Genomic DNA, 20,292 nt, shown 5'->3' with positions numbered 1-20,292 from the left:
GCAGTCACTACCTCTGAGCTATGTTCCCTGAGCCTCAGTTTTTTTTAAATAAGAGGTTAAATATTTTTATGTTAAAACATTTTATTGTGTGACCATAGTTTTTCTAATAAACTATGTCAGCAACATGGGTACATTTGTGTCTCCACGGTTAATGTGTGATGTCATAAATTCAAGGACCCTTTGATTTCTTTGACTTTAATTTACCAAGTATTTACTGTTTTCTCTTGGTAGATACAGTTTTTGGCAATGGTAGATTCTTTTATTCCAATCTTAAGTACTATTGCTAATAGTAGTTAAACAGAATTAGTAGTTTTTAAGAGTATTAAAATATAATGAACTTTAAGAGAGAGAGAGACACAGAGAGAGACAGAGAGACACAGAGAGAGACAGAGAGACAAAGAGAGAGACAGAGAGACAAAGAGAGAGACAGAGAGAGCGCTACAGGATGGCTTCAAATGGGTAAAGAGTCCACAGAGAGACCATACAGAAGGCAGCTGATTCAGACTCAAGGAGCCATCTCTGGAGGGGTCAGATAAGCTTTATCAACTTCAGATGCAGAATTGTTCACGGTGTGGAGTTGTCAAATGCTACAGGGTAGGGGAAGAGAGGGCAGCTTTAGGGTTAGTTTGAACATTCTGTTTGTCTTAGGCAGGAGAAACTTCACTTGAACTGGAGCCCATGTCACAGGTACACTGTGGGGAAAAAAAATGACTTTTATAGTACCAAAGGAGGTGGTTGTGTCATCCTTTGGTTTGGCAGTTAATAAGTCCATGGGTCTGTGTTTCTGCTATAGTTCTGATATCTCTGTGTATTAGGTATTCTGACTTAACTTGAAGCTCATAGGTGGTTATACTTTACTGTATAAAGAGGTTGCTTAGCAGTCCGTGCCTTGTGGTTTGTGCTGTGGCTGTTCACTTGCACAGACAAGACATGAGTCATTCTACCTCAGCATTTGCGCTGAGGATGGAGGAAGCTGCTCTTTAAAAAATAATAATGGGATCACCCAGGACAAGCCCCAGCTTGAAACAAGTAGAAACAAATATGGACACAAGCTCAATCTCTATATTTGTCTTACCTTTTGATGTTTACTTTAAGTTAGAACTATAAATGCTCATTCTGTATTATTGGCATTGTGTATGATCGTCAATTATGTTTTTCAAATGTCCTCAATGTTTTTTGTCATTTATTATTAGTATTTTGGGAGTTGTTTTGTTTTGAGACTGGGGTTTCTCTGTGTAGCTCTGACTGTCTTGTAATGCACCCTGTCGACCAAACTAGCCTCGAACTCAGAGACCTGCCTGCCTCTGCTTCCTGAGTGCTGGAATTAACGGTCTTCACCACCATGCCCAATCAAAGTTCCTCAATTAAAAAAAATTAAAGCTAATCTCCACCTTAGAAACATTTGTGGTAATTTTGAGCAAACAAATCAGGAGGTCCTTTAAAGATGCTTCCTGTGCTCCAGGGGGCTCTCAAGATCCCTGCAGCCATGGCTCTCTGACCTTCTTTATTTTTAAGATGAACTCGAAAGTAATTTAAACAAACAACATAAAGAATATAACTTGGTTTTCATTCTAAAATGCCTCGTCAAATATACAGCTCCTTATTGGTCAAATGTTTCTTTCTGTTACAAGTAGCCATTTTCTCAAATGAGAAAAAAAATTACATTATTGTCTCCAGAGGAAAAGGAAACATCTTACAGAATTTTCTAGAAATGTTTAGCACCTGAAACAGGAGTGTTCTCTGATATGAAATCTCCCAAAGGATATGTGTATGTTAACACCTCCCCTGGCCTCCCTTCGCTATCAGACAAGTAAAAGCAGGAGGGCAGCACAGCCACAGATCTTTCCCTTCTGTTTTAACAAGCTCCCTGGAAACAGCACGTGGCAATTAGGAAACAAGCATTTCTGACCATTCCCAGGATTACTAGAGAATCAAATAAATAAGGAGTCAGGTGGGGGCGGTAAGACAGTGCGTGCACGCGTGCGTGTGTGTTACCTCACAGTATGGTGGTGACAACTGCCTTCTTGTTGTCTTTTTAGTTCTTTGGGGATGTAATTTAACCTTACAAACCGAAACGAAAAGCTGAAGCCTGGTGTGACTAATTCTCGTTCAGTGGAGAGTAATTTCTATCACTGCCAAAGTAGCATCACTGGAATTTTTAAAATATTTATTATTTTTATATGACTGTTTGCCTGCTTATATTTAAGCACACCGTATGTATATGCCTGTTGCCCTAGAGGCCAGAAGAGGGTGACAGACCCTCTGAAAAGAGTTACAGAAGCTTGTGAGCTCCATGTGGAAGCTTAGAACAGAAAACCCAAGTCTTCTTCAAGAGAGCAAGTGCCCATAGCCACTGAGCTTTCCTTCAAAGCCTCAAAATTTTTTTTTTCGAAAACACTATTAGCACAATATTGTAAATATGACTCCTAGTTATTTGAGAGGGGAAAGGAGAGAGAAAGGACTAAAGAGAGGGAGGGAAAGAAGGAGGGAGGAAAGAAGAGAGAAAGAGAGAGAGAATGAATTTTGTTAACAGTGTCCTCTCTTAAATGTAGCCTCTCTCAGCTGGGCATGGTGATACATGCCTGCAGTCTTTGGTATGGAGAGGCTGAGGCAGAAAAATTATGAATTAGAGGCCAGTCTGGGCTATCGAATAAGACCATGTGTTAAAAAAAAAAAAAAAAAAAAAAACAGAAACCTCAAAAAAAAAAAAAAAAAAGCTAAACAACCAGTTTTTTCAATTTTAAGATGAATAGTCTTTTTAAATTTCTAAATTAAGTCACACCTGACACTCACTGTGTGCGTGTGATAAACCTCCTTTCCAATTCCAAAAATGTTTTAAAATCACTCACTTGTCCATCTCAGGGTTTGTGGCTTTTCATAGACAGGGTGGGGTGCTACATCTGTTTTTATAAACAAATCACCTAATATAGAATTACAACACTGAGCAGGTTTCAACATTAAACAAACATTAAAAAGCCAGATCAAAATTATTTTTCATACTTCTAAATGGTAAGATATAACATTTATAAAATTTACAATTTATAAAGATGACAGCACTCTTATAAATCTTATGGAAGCACAATGAAAGAGAATATATAAAAGAGAAATATGTTAGAAATATAAAGATAAATGAGCAAGACCACACAATAATTATAGCACTATTAAACATTTCACTGGTAAGAGTTTTATTAGAATTTAATTCACACATTATTTCTTTCTTATTGTTGCCACAACAAATTACTACAAAGTTAGTTTCTGGAAACAACAAATGTTTATTCTCTCACAGACCTGGAGACCAGAAGTCCAAGGTCAGCATCACGGGTCACAGTCAGGTGTTGGCAGGGCTGCAGCCCCTCTTGAGGGTCACAGGCAGCTCCTGCTCACAGGGCTGAAGCCTCAGTGAAGAGCTGCTTCCACCTTCTGCTCACTAGTGGGTGTTATAGCATTGCTGGCCTCTGTCTCTGTAGCTGTGTTGCCCCCTACTCCCTGGCTGAGAAAGCCCCTTTCATACAGACAAGTGTGATAGCGTTTAGGGTTTACCTGCATGATCCAGGATAGTCTCCCAGCCCCCACACAGATACAAGTATTCCTTTTCTGTGTAAGGTATCATTTACAGACTCAGGGTCCTATTTATCCAGCCCACTATACAATACCATATGCCCATTTAAAGGTATACAATTGAATGTATTTTAATATATTTTCAAAGTAGAGTAACTGTCTTAAAAATCCACTCTAGAGTAATTTCTTAAGATTTATTTATTTTTACTATACATGAGTACACTGTAGCTGTCTTTAGACACAACAGAGGAGGGCTTCAGATCCCATTACAGATGGTTGTGAGCCACCATGCGGTTGCTGGGATTTGAACTTAGGACCTCTGGAAGAGTGGTTGGTGCTCTTAACCACTGAGCCATCTCTCCAGCCCTAGAATTTCTTCCTGAATAAAGCAGCCCCATGCTGGGTAACAGTCACTCTCCCTTGTCTTCCAAACCATAGACCATCAGCAGCCACAATTAAAAAGTTGTTTATCATTAAAGAAGGTATTCTAAAATTTAAAAGATGAATTTAAGATGATAATACAAGTTAAAATCAAAGGTGGTAAGTTAGGATAGATGATGAAATACTTTCTCTAATTTGCCCACTATAATGGACTGGACGTTATGTGTATATTATACCTTATAATATGTATAATTGTTGTAATTGTATTCTGAGAGAAAAGGAGTCTTTTACTGGACTGAAAGGGGGAATTGTTGTGGTTTTGTCTTTTACCGTGTATTATAATGCCAAATTCAATCCCCAAAACGAGGGAGTCTGCATGTAGATCTAAGTGAGCCTGCCACCAATTTTTTTTTTTCTAATTGGTAAATAAAGATGCAGAAGAGACATAGGTGGGGTTTAGGTTTCCCGGGCTTGGGGTTGAAGGAGAACCACGAGGGTAGAAGAAGGTGGAGGAGGAAGGTAAAGCCACCATGGGTTAAGCGAGTCATGAAAACGTGGCCCCAAGGGCTGGCCAATTAGAGTTAAGACCAGCCCAGACGAAATATCTTAAGTAGTAAGTAATAATTCGGGGTTATTGACAGAAAAGTAGATTCTAAAAGCATAGAAGGTAGGTATCTGCCCAGCTCGTGTGCTGGTTAAAGCTTATTTTAAATATAGAGGTTATAGGTGTCTTTTATCCAGGAACTAAATGGTTAAAGGTGGGGTAGAAGCCCCAGTCAGGATTAAAAATTTCTATAACATCACAAAGGCATAAAAGACTGAAAAACACATCATTTTTCTTATATGGCATGAGATATTTATTTATAAATATGTAAGGACAAGACTGAGTTGAATGACGAGAGGGGAACAGTAGGTTGGGCCCCATCAACAAAGACGCTCAGTAGAATGCTAATGGATTTATGAGGCATTCATCAGCCTTACATCATCCCCTCCTTTATCTGTGTGTATTAAATGTTTTGTTTGCTGGGTTAGCCTGTTAACATAGTTCTTCTAACATGTCTGAACATCTCTTCCTAAATGCAAACATACACAATCAGACATGTTAATTACAGAAAACACTTACCTGGGTCAAACCCAAGAAAATGTTTCTTAAGCTAAGCCAACCTAGACCACATATTGACACCCTATCTCAACAAAGAAAAACTTGCATTTAATATCTTAATCAACAAATCGCTGGGCCATCCTGTGTGGCACAGAAATAGCATTGTGAGCTCCCGCTGTCTTGTTTTTGAGATGAGGTCTCACCAACAACCCAAGCTCACCTCGAACTCAGTCCTCTTACCTCAGCTTCCTGTGTTAGTAGCTTTCTTCGGCACATGCCCCTGCACCTGGCTAAGATCATTTGCTTTTCAAGAGGTTTGCATTTGGGCTCTTTTATTTGCACCCACTTATGAAACTGGAAGAAAATATAATATTAATATTGGGCTTAAAGACAGCTACGCATATGACCTGGTGGAGGCACCATGTGTCATGTGATCATGGGATATGTTTGGAGAAATGCAGATGGGAGATTGCAGAAAGGGAGAAAATAAAAGCCCACAGATGCTTCTCTATCTCTACCATTTCCCTATGTATCTGTTCTCTGATGGATAAATAAGCAGGAAATGGTCTCTTCAATGACTAAAATCTACTCACTTTTCAATCCTGTTTGTTTTAGTAAATAATGGCTCAAAAAAAAAAAAAAAAGAAAAAAACCATTTGAGAATATTTTCTTCTGGTTCCTCAGCTGTTAGGTGCAGCACAGAAATGCGTTATGAGAATGTTCTGTTGTAACAAAACAAAATAAGAGTATTTGTACGTACAAGTGGGAGCCGATGCCTCTGTGTGTGCGATTATATGGCTGTGTGCATATGCTGGATGGGACCAGGGAAGGATGTTTCAAACCCAAACACTCAAGTCATCCTGGATGGCCTGAGATTAGGAGTCTGATGGGGCATGGGGTTCTCAATGTTAAAATGAGTAGGGTCCCAGGAGAAGTGAAGCAGTTGGCAGGCTCTCCTACACTTGCATCATTACCTGACTTCTTTGCCCATTTGATGATTAAGGAGCTGCCACACAAACCACTTACCCTGATCCAAGTGAAAACAACCTAATGTGCCCCTGGTTATGGTAAGACCGTATGAAGTAAAGGATGCTTCCTCGGGAGCGTCCTTCAGTAAGTTAGGGTTTTAGACAACCTGAGACCAGTTCTTGAGTTAAGTAATGAGCTTAAGGCTAATTACATACATCAACACTGTGCAAGGGGATTCTGATAGTTTCAATTCTTCACACCAAGAAACTATCCATCCCATGGCCAGGAGTAAGAAGGGCCGTGCCTCTACTTGCATTCTCTTCTTTGTGTCATGTTCTCTTCCTAGTGGTATTTATTTCACTCAGGGGTGATCCCTTCTTTATGGGTTGCTTAATATCAGTCGTGTAAGTCTGAGGCCTTCAAGTAGAAGTGGCACTTAAATTTAAGGAGAAAGCTTCACGAACTACACCCAAAGACTATACCTCTCCTTAGGTATGTTCTCCTAAGTTTTCCCAAAGTGTTATTTTGCATACCAAAAGCCTGTCTCTCTTCTTTTACTTGTGTTATTATATGATAAAACAGAGGAGAGGAGACTGTGTATCTTTGGTTACCAATGACATATGTTGTGAAAGTACATGTGGAAACCTTAGAGCAAGGTGAGCGAATCTCTGCCAGAGAAACGAGAGGGAATAGGTGGACTAGCTTAGACATCAACATACTTTTTTCTGTATGAAATACATACAATCACCTATAGTACTCTGCCATCGTGACCATGACAAAGTACCACAGATTAAGTGGACTAAATAACACAAAGTTTATTTTCTATAATTTTGTAGCTAAAAATCTGAGACAAATGTCACAAGGTTGGTTCAAGCTAGTGATTGGCCTCCATGATTTATAGGTAACTTGTTATCCCCATGATGATCTGTCTCCTTAGTCTGTAGATGACTATTTTCCTCTGTGTCTTCACATATCCTTCTAACTGTGAGTGTCCAAATTTCTTCTTCATGTAAGGACAGTAGTCTTGCTTGATTAGGGCCTATAATCCAAAGATCCTATTTTAATTTTAAAACCCTATCTCCAAGTACAGTTATATTCCAAGATAATAAGGATTTGGTCCTCAACAGAAATTTGGGAGAAATACAACCTAGTCCATGACATTACCTCTTATATTTCCCTAATAAGGGACAACATTGTATGTTTTTGTGGTATTGTTGAATTATTACTGGGTATTAAATGAGGCCTTTGCTTAATCCATTTGCTAGATAGTTTTGATAACTCAGGAGAGTTCAAGAACATTACTGCACAGCTAAATCTATAGCTATCAATAACTGCCTTTTTATGCCTGGCATGTGGGATCAAACCCACATCCTGTACATGTTGAATGCATTTTCTACCGCTGAGCTGTATCCCCAACCCTCAATAATTGTTCTTGTTTAAACGTTCTTTCCAAAACTGGAAAGCTACTTTCCTGACCAAAGCCTATACAAGCACATCACGTCCTCAGTGCTAGATCACCAGCACATTCTGTACTAAAGGACTCTCCATTTCTTGTTTGCAGACTCTTTATAAACTACCAAGACTTACAGATACAATTGGAAGTTAATATCTTACTGAGACAGTTTCTAAACATGGCTTTATTCCTAGGGCCCATGCACTAATTACTCCATGAACTCTCCATTATTTCTGCAATTGAATATGCCTACTCTTGATGGCCCAACTCGTAGACTCTTAACAGCAGCTACCAATCTATTAAATGTGATATTTGCCATGTTTTCTACATCACATCAGAATAGAAAAACTCAGCGGTTTGTTTTGTTTTGTTTCTTGTTTCGTAGACTTGGCTCAGAGAGGTGGCTTAACTAAAGGCAATTCAAATGTTAAAGGGCTTTAAAGCTTTCTTTTAAAGAGAAGTTCCTTGTTAGTGGTGGCACTGCCTTTAATCCCAGCACTCAGAAGGCAGATGCAGGTACATCTCTGAGTTGGAGACTAGCCTAGTCTATAGAGTGAGTCCCAAGACCTCCAGGGTTACACAGAGAAACCTTGACTGGAAAAAATATAAATGAAATAAATACAAATAAATGCCGTAAAGATCATTAAGTCTTGAAATAGTCTAAAGATCTATTTTTGATTCATTCTTTGCAAGAATATCAAACACAAATATTCCCATGTATTTTTGCTTTTCTTCTGTTCCTATAAGGCATGCTCAATTCTCTGTAATTGTTCTATTTAGAGTCAAATTTGTAGTTAAGTGAGTGGCTGATTGTTAATCTTTATGTTATATAACTGACACATATCACAACTAGAATATGCTCACTCAGAAAACCCACAGGTTATAAATCCAGAGTGTTGAAATTTCAGAGAAAGGTTTCATTCTTGATTCAGTAGAAACGCCACACCAAAAAAATATTCACATGACTTTAGCATTAATTCCCAAAAGCTAAATAGAGTATAGAGTGGTATTTCTATCATAAACCAATATTTTTTCAATATTAAAGGATTAATCCACAATATAAAATGTGAATTATGTAATGGTTTGAAAACATGAGTAATTTAGAAAAATACCTACTAATTAAGCAAAAAATCATTAGTGCTAAAGGATAAAATCTTAGGATACGAACTAATTAGGACCAGTTTCCCCACATTATCCAGCTCAGTGGGTCTCAAACTTTACCAAGCCTATATCATCTAGAACACAGATGGATCTCAACCCCAGGATTTCTGAGGCAGTAAGTCGGGGCAGAGCTCCAAGCTGTATTCCCAAAACATTCTCAGGCAATGCTGTTGGTGTATGGACCACACTTTGAAAATCACTGGTCTCATTCAGCTCTCTTAAGTATACATTTTTTGTCAACTGAAAAGACTGTTTATTCTTTAAGGAAAATGCTATTCACTAATTTCTTAACCATCTAAAGAGTAAACAAGAAAAGTGGCTATAAAGTTATGACATGGAATACCCAGATTCTGTGTGTACTGAGCATACATTCTTGTGACCTCCCCATACCCCTCTGAGATAGCTACTACCATGACACCCATTTTGCAAGTGAAATAGCAGGAAAACTAAGCTCAGAACCCAGACAAAAATTTAACCCTTATGCTGCTCTATCTCTCTGGGTATTAAATAAAAACTGCTCATTGACACACCAGGAACAATGGTAACTGCTGGCTAAGGACGTATCTCAGTTGGTAGAATGGTTGCCTACCATGCCCCAGCATACTATAACCCAGGCAGGACACGACATAGCAACTGTAATCCAAGCAGTCAGGAAGTGGAGGAAAGAGGTTCAGAAGTTTAAGACTATTCTTGTCCTTACTGGAGTCTGAGGCTGAAGATAAGACCTTGCCTCCAAACACACAAGCAACCCTTTTTGCAAGTTGAATAATAGTTTATAATATAGTCACATATGTATTCTACAAATATATCTTTTTTAAAAGTTGATGTGTATATGTGCTGGTGACTATATACATACACGTGTGTGGGTTCCCTCAGATGTCAGAAGAAGGAATCAGATCCCTTGGAACTGGAGACATAGGCATTTATGAGCTGTCTGATGTGGCTGCTAGGGTTTGAACGCTGGTCCTCATGATTAAGCAGCAAATGCACTTGAATGCTAAGCCATCTCTCCAGCTCCAAACATGTCTTTTACATACTATATTCTTAATGTGCCTGGATGATTTTAAAGAGAAGATGAACAGTCACCTTACACGAGTGCTCTTTGGGCTGGAGATATGGCTCAATGTTTAATGGTACTTGTTGACCTTATAGAGGACCCAAGTTTGATCCCAAGCTTCCACATGGTGGCTCACAACTATCTGTAACTCCAGTTCCAGGGGATCTGATGCCTTTTTTGACCTCCAAGGACATCAGGCATCTATGTGGTACACAGACACACATGCAGGCAAAACACATACACACATAACAATAAATTGGAAAAAAAAAGAAACCTAAACATGACCATGAGCATGTAAAAACATGTTCTATTTAAAACAAATGACTAGTTTTCAGTAGCAAATTATGAAAATGGAACTTTCTTCACATCCACGTTAATGATATAATAATTACAAGAGCCAGAAATCAACTTGGTAGGACTGAAAACGAAATGGGCACACTCCAAGAGCCCCAGGAACAGACCAGAACATCCCGATTGTTTCTCTCTTTTCTCTTTTTTCAGTTTAATCTCATGGTGTCTCTTCAAACAGGAGAGAAGGAACTAAGACAAGCCCACCGAGTGGTACTCACAGGAAAGCACTTCGATGAGCAAATACTGTGCAAACATTTTGCAGCTGATATCATTCATATACTTGGGGACTAAAAACCATCGGGAAGGTCAAAATAAAGAACCTTATTCTAAGTCACCGTTTACCCTGCTTTCTTCTGCAGTACGTTTCCTCATACATTACGGACTTGAAAAGTGAAGTGTTTGAGGAATTCCTTAAACACCTGTGCCACAGCGCAGAAGAATTCCGGGAGATCATACTGACTGACACGCGGAGGCAGATGTTTGCTGAACTCTTCCTACACTGCGACAGTGGGAAGGTAGGTGAGACACCACGAACTCCCTCCACTTCTACACTCCTCAACTCTATGATTAAAACCTGACTTATCAGCCACTTTCTCAAATTTCTAGAAAACTTTGCACCTTTCTTATTGTTGAACAGGCCCACCCTGTGCACACCTTGAGTGGCATTGCTTTTCCGCATTTTTTAACTGGCTGTAGGTCTATCTCTTGTGTGTCCAAGTGCCACCAGAGGCCAAGCTTGGTGCTTGGAGCTGGAGTTGCAGGCATCTGTGACTCTATCTGGGTGCTAGGATCTGAACTTTGGTTCTCATGGTTGAGCAGCCAGGGAACTTAACTGGCCTCTTATGCTGGATCTTAAAAACAAAAATTCATATCCAAAAGTGTATCTGAGAATAAGGTTTGGAGGACAGTTGTGAGCCAGGGTATCAAATGGACCTGCCACGCTAGATACAGATTTAACTGAAATCCGTTTAATCAGATTTCTGTTTATCTGTACCCCATGCTCCAGAAGTGTTTTTTTAATGCAATACTGACTAACTTTAAAACATCTTCAAACATTCTCAAACCCACTGGTCATGATACCATATAAAAAAGGCAACAGCAATGGCAACTCGAAGCTGAGTGGACACCCGCTGTAGTGTCAGCAGGTCCAGACTCTCAGTGTATCCCAAGCTACAGCTTCTCGGGGCATCTTCCCCCCCCCCCCCCCACAGCCTCCACACCAAGGAAGGAGCATCTGGAGTCTGTCTCTGTTACTTTGTTCTCTTTACAAACCTTAGCTGTTGACAATGACCTTGCATCTTACAGTTTGGAAACAAAATGCCAAGGACAGTGTTGAGTGCCTTCTCACACCAAGAGCCAACTGTGGTATAAGACCACAAAATACCTTTCTATTGACTTTATTTTTTTTAACTTATTTTATTTTTATATGTATGCTTCTTTTTGCCTGCATGTGTGCATGTGTACCCCATGTGTGCAGTGCCCGTGGAGGCCAGAAGAGGGCACTAGAATGTCTCCAACTGGAGTTACAGGAAGTTGTGAGTCCCCATGTGGGTGCTAGTAACTGAACCCAAGTCCTCTACAAGAGCAGCAAGTGTTCTGTGAAGGTGTGAAAAAGATATTTGAATCCGGGCATTTCAATAGTTCATTCCAGTTTGTGATGCTGTTTGGGGAGGTTTAGGAGGTGCAGCCTTGCTGCAGAAAGTATATCTTGGGCAGGCTTTGAGATGAAAAGGCCTCACCTTCTCCCTGTTTGATCCCTCTGATTCATGGGTGACTGAGGTGTCAACGCTCAGCATAAGCTGCCTTATGCTAGGTGTCATGCCCCCTGCAACCATGCTGTCCGCACCATTGTAGATTCTAACTCTCTAGACCATAAGCCCAAGCAAACCCTTCTATAAGCTGTTTCATCCTGGTGTTTTAGCACAGCAGCAAAAGAGTCATCAATATGTGCTTTATAACCACCCCCTATCTCTCCAGCCTTCTACTTCTCATTTTAAAATGATACTATGTACAACTTACTCAGCTTCAAGGTGTCCAGACACCAAAGGCTGCCTCATACTAACACCTTGAGAAACTGTTGCGTGAACAGGATGCAATTTTATAATTAAAGTAAATGAAAACAGCGGACAGAACTCAGAGATGCGTGGAGCGGTGCATTGCCTTTAATCCCGGCACTCAGGAGGCAGAAGCAGGTAGATCTCCGAGTACAGGGCCAGCATAGGCTACAGAGCACGTTCCAGGACAGCCAGTGCTACACAAAGAAACTCTGTCTTGAAAAGGCATTTTTAAAAAAGCCAAGCATGGTGGCATGTGCTCGCATGTGTGCAGTGCCTGAGGAGGTGGGCAAGTTGCACAGGTGGGTCCTGGGGTGTTCTGGCCAGGCAGCCTAGTCTACTGAGAGTTTCAGGCCAATTGTAAAAGACGAGATTGTTCTCTGGCCTCCACATATATGCATGTGTGCCCGCAGACACAAAAGAGAGATATAAAGAGAGACGGAGAGGGAGAGTCAGAGATGGAAATATAACCAAGTATTTCTCCTGAGGGTAGTCATGAAAGAGATGCTATGTGATACAGAGAGTGTCTTTTGTGATGTACTTCTAATAAAGGAGCCAATTGCTTTTGTTAGCACACATGTAATAATTTGTGTGTCTGTGATGGATGTGTGTAAGTATGCATGCACACTTTTTGGTGAACATGTGGCAGTCAGAGGAGAACATACATGAATTATCTCTCACCTTCCACCACATGGGTCCTAGGGATTGAGCTCAGGTTGGCAGCCTTAGTAACAAGTGACTTAACATATTAAGACATCTTGCTGGCCACTATAGCTTGCTATTTATTTATTTATTTATTTATTTATGTTTTTCTTTTTTACTGATTTTATTGGATATATTTTATTTACATTTCAAATGTTATCCCCTTTCCTGGATTTCCTTCATATCCCCTATCCTATCCCTTATCCCCCTGCTTCTGTGAGGGTGTTCACCCACCCATCCACCCTCTCCCTTCTCCCCATTCTGACATTCCCTTACATTGTAGCATCAAGCCTTGGCAGGACCAAGGGCTTCTCCTCCTATTGATGCCCAACAGGGCCATCCTCTGCTATATTTGCAGGTGGAGCCATGTGTACTCTTTGGATAGTGGTTTAATCCCTGGGAGCTCTGGTTGGTTGGTATTTCTGTTCTTATGGGGTTGCAAACCCCTTTAACTCCTTCAATTCTTTCTCTAACTCCTCTATTAAGGATCACGTTCTCAGTTCTATGGTTGGCTTCAAGCATCCCCACTGTATTTGTTATGTTCTGACAGAGCCTCTCAGGAGACAGCTATAATCAGGGTCCTGTCAGCATGCACTTCTTGATATCAGCAATATTGTTTGGGTTTCATGGCTGAATAAGGGCTGGATCCCCAGGTGGGGCAGTCTCTAGATGACCATTCCTTCAGTTTCTGCTCCAAACTTTGTCTCCACATTTCCTTCTGAGAATGTTTTTGTTCCCCATCCTAAGAAGGACTGACGAATCTGCACTTTGATCATCCTTCTTAAGCTTCATGTGGTCTGTGAATTGTATCTTGGATAAGCCGAGCTTTTGGGCTAATATCCACTTATCAGTGAGCGCATACCATGGGTGTATTTTTGTGATTGGGTTACCTCACTCATGATTATATTTCCTAGTTCCAGTCATTTGGCTAAGAATTTAATGAACTCATTATTTTTAATAGCTGAGTAGTAATCCACTGTGTAAATGTACCACACGTTCTGTATCCATTCCTCTGTTGAAGTATACCTCGGTTCTTTCCAGCTTCTGGCTATTATAAATAAGGCTGCTATGAACATACTGGAGCATGTGTCCTTGTTGTATGTTGAAGCATCTTTTGGGTATATGCCCAGGAGTGGAATAGCTGGGTCTCTAGGCAGTACTATTTCCAATTTTCTGAGGAACCGCCAGATTGATTTCCAAAATTGTACCAGCTTGCAATCCCACCAACAATGGAGGAGTGATTCTCTTTCTCCACATCCTTGGCAGCATCTTCTGTCACCTAAGTTTTTATCTTAGCCATTCTGATTGGTGTGAAGTGGAATCTCAGGGTGGCTAAGGATGATGAACATTTCTTTTGGTGCTTCTCAACCATTCAATATTCCTAAATTGAGAATTCTTTGTTTATCTCTGTCCCCCATTTTTAATAGGGTTATTTGATTTTCTGGAGGCTGGCTTCTTGAGTTCTTTGAATATATTGGATATTAGCCCTCTATCAGATGTAGGAATGGTGAAGATCTTTTCCCAATCTGTTGTTTGCCATTTTGTCCTAATGATAGTGTTCTTTGTGTTACAGAAGCTTTGCAATTTTATGAGGTCCCTTCCATTTGTTGATTCTTGATCTTAGAGCATAAGCTATTGATGTTTTGTTCAGGAAATTTTCCTCAGTGCTGATGTGTTCTCTTCCCCACTTTCTCTTCTATTAGTTTGAGTGTATCTGGTTTTATGTAGAGATCCTTGATACATTTGGACTTGACCTTTGTACAGGGAGATGAGTATGGATCAATTTGCATTCTTCTACATGTTGCCACCAGTTGGACCAGAACCATTGGTTGAAAATGCTTTTTTCCACTGGATGGTTTTAGCTCCTTTGTCAAATATCAAGTGACCATAGGTGTTTGGGTTCCTTTCTGGATCTTTAATTCTATTCTATTGATCTACCTTCCTGTCTCTCTGCCAATAGCAAATGGTTTGTGTGACTATTGCTCTGTAATACATCTTGAGGTCAGGAATGGTGATTCCCTGGTAAGTTCTTTTATTGTTTAAATAGTTTTCACTATCCTGGGTTTGTTGTTGTTGTTGTTGTTGTTGTTGTTGTTGTTGTTGTTCCAAATGAATTTTCAAAGTGCTCTTTCTAACTCTATGAAGAATTAAATTGGAGTTTTGATGGGGATTGCATTGAATCTGTAGATTAGTTTTAGCAAGATGGCAATTTTTACTATATTAATCTTGCCAATCCATGAGCATGGGAGATATTTCCATCTTCTGAGATCTTCAATTTCTTTCTTCAGAGACTTGAAATTCTTGTCATACAGATCTTTTTCACTTGCTTGGTTAGAGTCACACCAACGTATTTTATATTATTTGGTACTATTGTGAAGAGTGTCATTTCCCTAATTTCTTTCACAGCCTGCTTATCCTTTGAGTAGAGGAAGGCTACTGATTTGTTTGAGTTAATGTTATATCCAGCCTCTTTGCTGAAGTTGTTTTTCAGCTCTAGGAGTTCTCTGGTGGAATTTTTGGGGTCACTTAAGTATACCATCATATCATCTGCAAAGAGTGATATTTTGACTTCTTCCTTTCCAATTTGTACCCATTTGCCCTCCTTTTTCGACCAGTCTTAGTCCATGGTGATCTGATAGGATGCATGGGATTATTTCAATCTTCTTGTATTTGTTGAAGCCTAATTTGTGCCCAACTATATGGTCAATTTTGGAGAAGGTACCATGAGGTGCTGAGAAGAAGGTATATTCTTTTGTTTAGGGATGAAATTTTTTATAGAAATATGTTAAATCTATTTGGTTCATAACTTGTTAGTTTCACTGTTTCTCTGTTTAGTTTCTATTTCCATGATCTGTTCATTGATGAGAGTTGGGTGTTGAAGTCTCCCGCTATTATTGTGTGAGGCACCATGTGTGCTTTGAGCTTTAGTACAGTTTCTTTTATGAATGTACGTGCCCTTGTATTTGGAGCATAGATATTCAGAATTGAGATTTCATTTTGGTGTATTATTTCTTTAAGGAATACGAAATGTCCTTCCTTATCTTTTTTGATAACTCTTGGTTGAAAGTCGATTTTATTCCATAATAGAATGGCTACTCCAGTTTGTTTCTTGGGACTATTTGCTTGGAAAATTGTTTTCTAGCCTTTTACTCTGAGGCAATGTCTTTTTTTGTCACTGAGGTGTGTTTCCTGTATGTAGCAAAATGTTGAGTCCTCTTTATGTATCCAGTCTGTTAGTTTGTGTCTTTTTATTGGGTAATTGAGTCCATTAATGTTGAGAGATATTAGGGGCCAGTGATTGCTGTTTCCTGTTATTTTTGTTGCTAGAGGTAGAATTGTGTTTGTGTGGTTTTCTTCTTTTGGGTTAGTTGAAAGAAGATTAGTTTCTTACTTTTTCTAGGGTTTTGTTTCCCTCTTTATGTTGGAGTTTCCCATCTATTATCCTTTGTAGGGCTGGATTTGTAGAAAGATATTGTAAATGTTTGGTTTTGTCATGGAATATCTTGGTTTCTTCATCTATGTTAATTGAAAGTTTTGCTTGATATAGTAGCCTGGGCTGGCATTTGTGGTCTCTTAGGATCTGCATGACATCTGCCCAGAATCTTCTAGCTTTCATAGTCTCTGTTGTGAAATCTGGTGTGTTTCTGATAGGTCTGCCTTTGTACGTTATTTGACTTTTTTCCCTTACTGCTTTTAGTATTCTTTCTTTGTTTTGTGCATTTGCTGTTTTGACTATTGTGTGATGTGAGGAATTTCTTTTCTAGTCCAACCTATTGGGAGTTCTGTAGGTTTCTTGTATGTTTATGGGCATACCTTTCTTTAGGTTAGGAAAGTCTTCTTCTATAATTTTGTTGTAGATATTTACTGGCCCTTTAAGTTGGGAATCTTCCCTTTCTTCTATTCCTATTATCCTCAGATTTGATCTTCTCATTGTTTCCTGGATTTCCTGGATGTTTTGGATTAGGAGCTTTTTGCATTTTGCATTTTTTTTTGACTGTTGTGTCAATGATTTCTATGGTATCTTCTACACCCTGAGATTCTCTCTTTTATCTCTTGCATTCTGTTGGTGATGCTTGCTTCTATGACTCCTGATCTCTTTCCTAGGTTTTTCTATCTTCAGAGTTGTCTCCCTTTGTGATTTCTGTATTGTTTCTATTTCTGTTTTTAGATCCTGGATGGTTTTGTTCAATTCCTTCACCTGTTTGCTCATGATTGATGTAATTCTCTTAAGGGCTTCTTCCTGTTTACCTGTGTTGTCCTGTATTTCTTTAAGGGAGTTATTTATCAACTTCTTAAAGTCCTCCAACATTATGATGAGTTGTAATTTTAAATCAGAACCTTGCTTTTCTGGTGTATTGGGGTATCCAGGACTTGCTGTGGAAGGGGAACTGGGTTCTGATGATGCCACGTGGCCTTGGTTTCTGTTGCTTAGGTTCTTGGACTTGCCTCTCAACATCTGCTTATCTCTGATGTTAGCTGGTTTTGCTGATTCTGACAATGGATTGACCCTTCTGTAAGCCTGTGTGTGTCAGCACTCCTGGGAGATCAGCTCTCTCCCAGCAAGGTCTGGGTAGAGATAGTTGTGGCACAGGGTCAGCACAGGGCACAGACAGAGACCTGAGGGATTCTGTCTTAAATCACTTCTCTGTTCCTGTGTTCTGGGGGCTCCAGGCGAGACTCATAGAGCAGAAGTGGTGGTCTTCTTACCTGTGCTCTCAGGTGTTTCAGCACTTTCCATTCACCCTGACAGCTAATTAGCAACATTCCTAAATATGCACTAAAAGGGGTCACCTATCCAGATAAGTTCTGATAACAGCTCTAGAAAGATACCCAGTGTTGTGTCAGAAACCAAAGACACAGAAATTAAAACCCATAACAAAATTTCCAAGTGAATAAACAACATGATGTCCACATACCACACTGTCAGCACCAGTACTGATGCCAAGCAGGATGCTCCCCTTTCTAATGGCAGGACACCGTGCCACCTCCACCAAAAAATGGACAAAAAACACAAACATTCCTAGTCAAAGTTGATAGCTGTCATGTCTTTGTAAGACAATCTAGATATATCTATTTAAGTACATAAACATATCACACACACACACACACACAGAGAGAGAGAGAGAGACATACACATACACACACTTCAAAAAATGGAGCTATTCCAGAATTTATTTTATCCCATAAAAATAGCAGGTTTATCAAATAAAACTCTATGTGGTTGGATGCTTCTTGTAGAACTATTTGTGGCAGATACAGAGAGATATTGAAGGAAAGCTTATCTGTACAGGAAATGCTTTATGAATGATAATATATTGGTTGTGGTGGTTGAACAAAAAGCAGTGATCACAAGTAGGCTTCTAGAAATACCCAGACTCTCATTTCAGGTCAACCTAAATCTGCTGTATTGTAAGATTGAAAATCTGATCCTCAAATTTCCTGGACTGCAGAACCCTGCTCGATGTTGTCCAGTGTATCCTTCCAGACATCCCAGAAGACCTGTAAGATTCTGTCTGTGAAGTCACTGGGAGGACTTGGGAGGAAACAGTGAAAACACTGGAAAACAAAGTTGAGTAACTCCAGAAAGCAGGGTCCTCGGTCACACAGACGAACATCGGTGGACAAACCAGCATAGAGTATTAAGCAGAGAAGCAAGATGAGGGCCTCTGGCAAAGGGGAGAAGTCAGCTGATCCATAACATCTGGCCAAATAATCTGTACCTGCTCTCAAAAGAAGTTTTGACAGAGGAGGGGGCCACTCTGAGGAGAACCCCCCTTCAGGAACTTCGGGAATACAAAGAGAAACTGGCAGATCTCTGGAAATGGAGATGATAGTACTACCAGCCAAGTTCCCCATCTGTCTCGGAAGAAGAAGAGTTTGAGTAAACCACACTGTTGAAATCAAGAAAGCTAAACCAGGCATGGCGGAGTATACCTTTAATTCCAGCATTTGGGAGGCAGAGACCATGGATCTATGTGAGTTTGAGGCCAGTCTGGTGTAGATAGTGAGTTCAAGGACAGCCAGGGGTACATAGAGAGACCATGTCTCAAAACAAACAGACATCAGCAACAACAACAAAGAAAGGAAGCCTTTGGGAAGAGAATGGAAATGAAGATTAAGATTGTTGAGTATGAGAACTTGGTTATTCCAACTTCCTATTAAGGGTATGCCATTAACAGCGTTATAGGGAGATTCTGAACTCCTTATCTTTGGGATCAGTCCAAGAATTCATCATGTCTGCTAAGCAAACATTCTACCAACTGAGCTACATTTCTAGCCTCACAAAAGTCTCTTCTGAGCTGTGTGTGCATGGCAGCTCACCTAGAATTCCAGCCACTGGGAGGTAGAAACAAGAGGGTCAGGAGTTCAAGGCCAGCCTCACAGTGAGTTCAGTCCCATCCAGAAAGACACGAGACCCTGTCTCAACAGAACAAAACAACCCCCCCACAGTTTTAAACCTTTATTAAAAAAAACAAACCTCTAAAAGGGTCTTTTCTAAGATCCTTATATAATTGAAGTTATGCACATTAGAAATATAGCATGAGATATCAAATAGAGCATACTGAGAGAATATATATACTTATGTATGTATGTATGTACGTATGTATGTATGTATGTATGTACGTATGTATGTATTTATGTATGTATGTATGTATGTATGTATGTATCGCCCAGGCCTTGGTTTGCTGATTTGGGAATAGAGATCTTCCAGCTGATGAACAGAGACAAATCCACAGTGCCTTCTACTTACTAAGTTTGTGTTTTGGTCAACTGTGTTCCAAAGAGAATTTATAAAGATTAAAATATTTATAAAATTAAAGATTCATGAAATTATTTTTTATTACATGAGATTACAATAGACTAGATATTATAAAGAAAGATTAGAAGAGGATTGGCTTGGGATTGGGATATGACTTAGTTAATAAAGTGCAGCCTTACCATGACTATAGTCTGTCCCCAGTGCCACAGTAAACCAGGTGTGCTGGAGCAAGCTTGTAATCCCAGCATTTGGGAGGTAGAAGCAGAAGAATCAGGAGTTCAACGCCATTCTCATTTGCATAGAAGGGCAAGGTCAGCCTAGAGTTCATATGATTCTATCTTTAAAAAATAGAGAAAAGAGGAAACTGTAAAAGAAAGTATTAACATTAGAAATAGAGCTGTTAAGACTGACTCGGAGGGAGGGGGAGAGGATGAAGTGTGGTGCACAATTTTGTTTCCCAGCGCTTGGGAGGCAGAGGTAGCTGGGTCTCTGTGAGATAGAGGCCAGCCTGGTCTACAGAGGGAGTTCCAAAACCAGAGAAACCCTGTCTGGAAAAATCAAAATCAAGCCAAATTGAAACAGAAGTAAAATGCATGGCAACCATAGCAAAAATGTTGTGTAGAAGACAAGGAAAAGTAGTCTTGCCATAGCTATGGAGTTATAATAGTGTGCAAGGTAGACAGTTATAAATCAGAGTCACATGCTATAAACCTAGAGCACTTACAAATCAGAGACATAGTATTA

General features: G+C 39.7%; 2 protein-coding genes across 2 annotated transcripts in view; one reads left to right on the top strand and one right to left on the bottom strand.

Moving 5' to 3' along the window:
• Positions 1–20,292, bottom strand: part of LOC308426474 (ATP synthase membrane subunit K, mitochondrial-like) — a 316,992-nt gene that overhangs the window by 38,457 nt on the left and 258,243 nt on the right. The window lies entirely within an intron of this gene.
• Positions 1–20,292, top strand: part of EFCAB5 (EF-hand calcium binding domain 5) — a gene marked incomplete at both ends in the record, with an annotated part of 109,788 nt that overhangs the window by 30,483 nt on the left and 59,013 nt on the right. Inside the window, one exon of the mRNA XM_080922414.1 lies at positions 10,392–10,547. Within this exon, the coding sequence (XP_080778540.1) occupies positions 10,392–10,547 (156 nt within the window). The remainder of the gene's footprint in view (positions 1–10,391; positions 10,548–20,292) is intronic.

This window comes from Micromys minutus (assembly GCF_963924665.1).
Source record: "Micromys minutus genome assembly, chromosome: 10".
Taxonomy (NCBI): domain Eukaryota; kingdom Metazoa; phylum Chordata; class Mammalia; order Rodentia; family Muridae; genus Micromys; species Micromys minutus.
The sequence above is the reverse complement of the archived record's forward strand: the minus strand, read 5'-3'. Positions and strand labels throughout refer to the sequence as shown.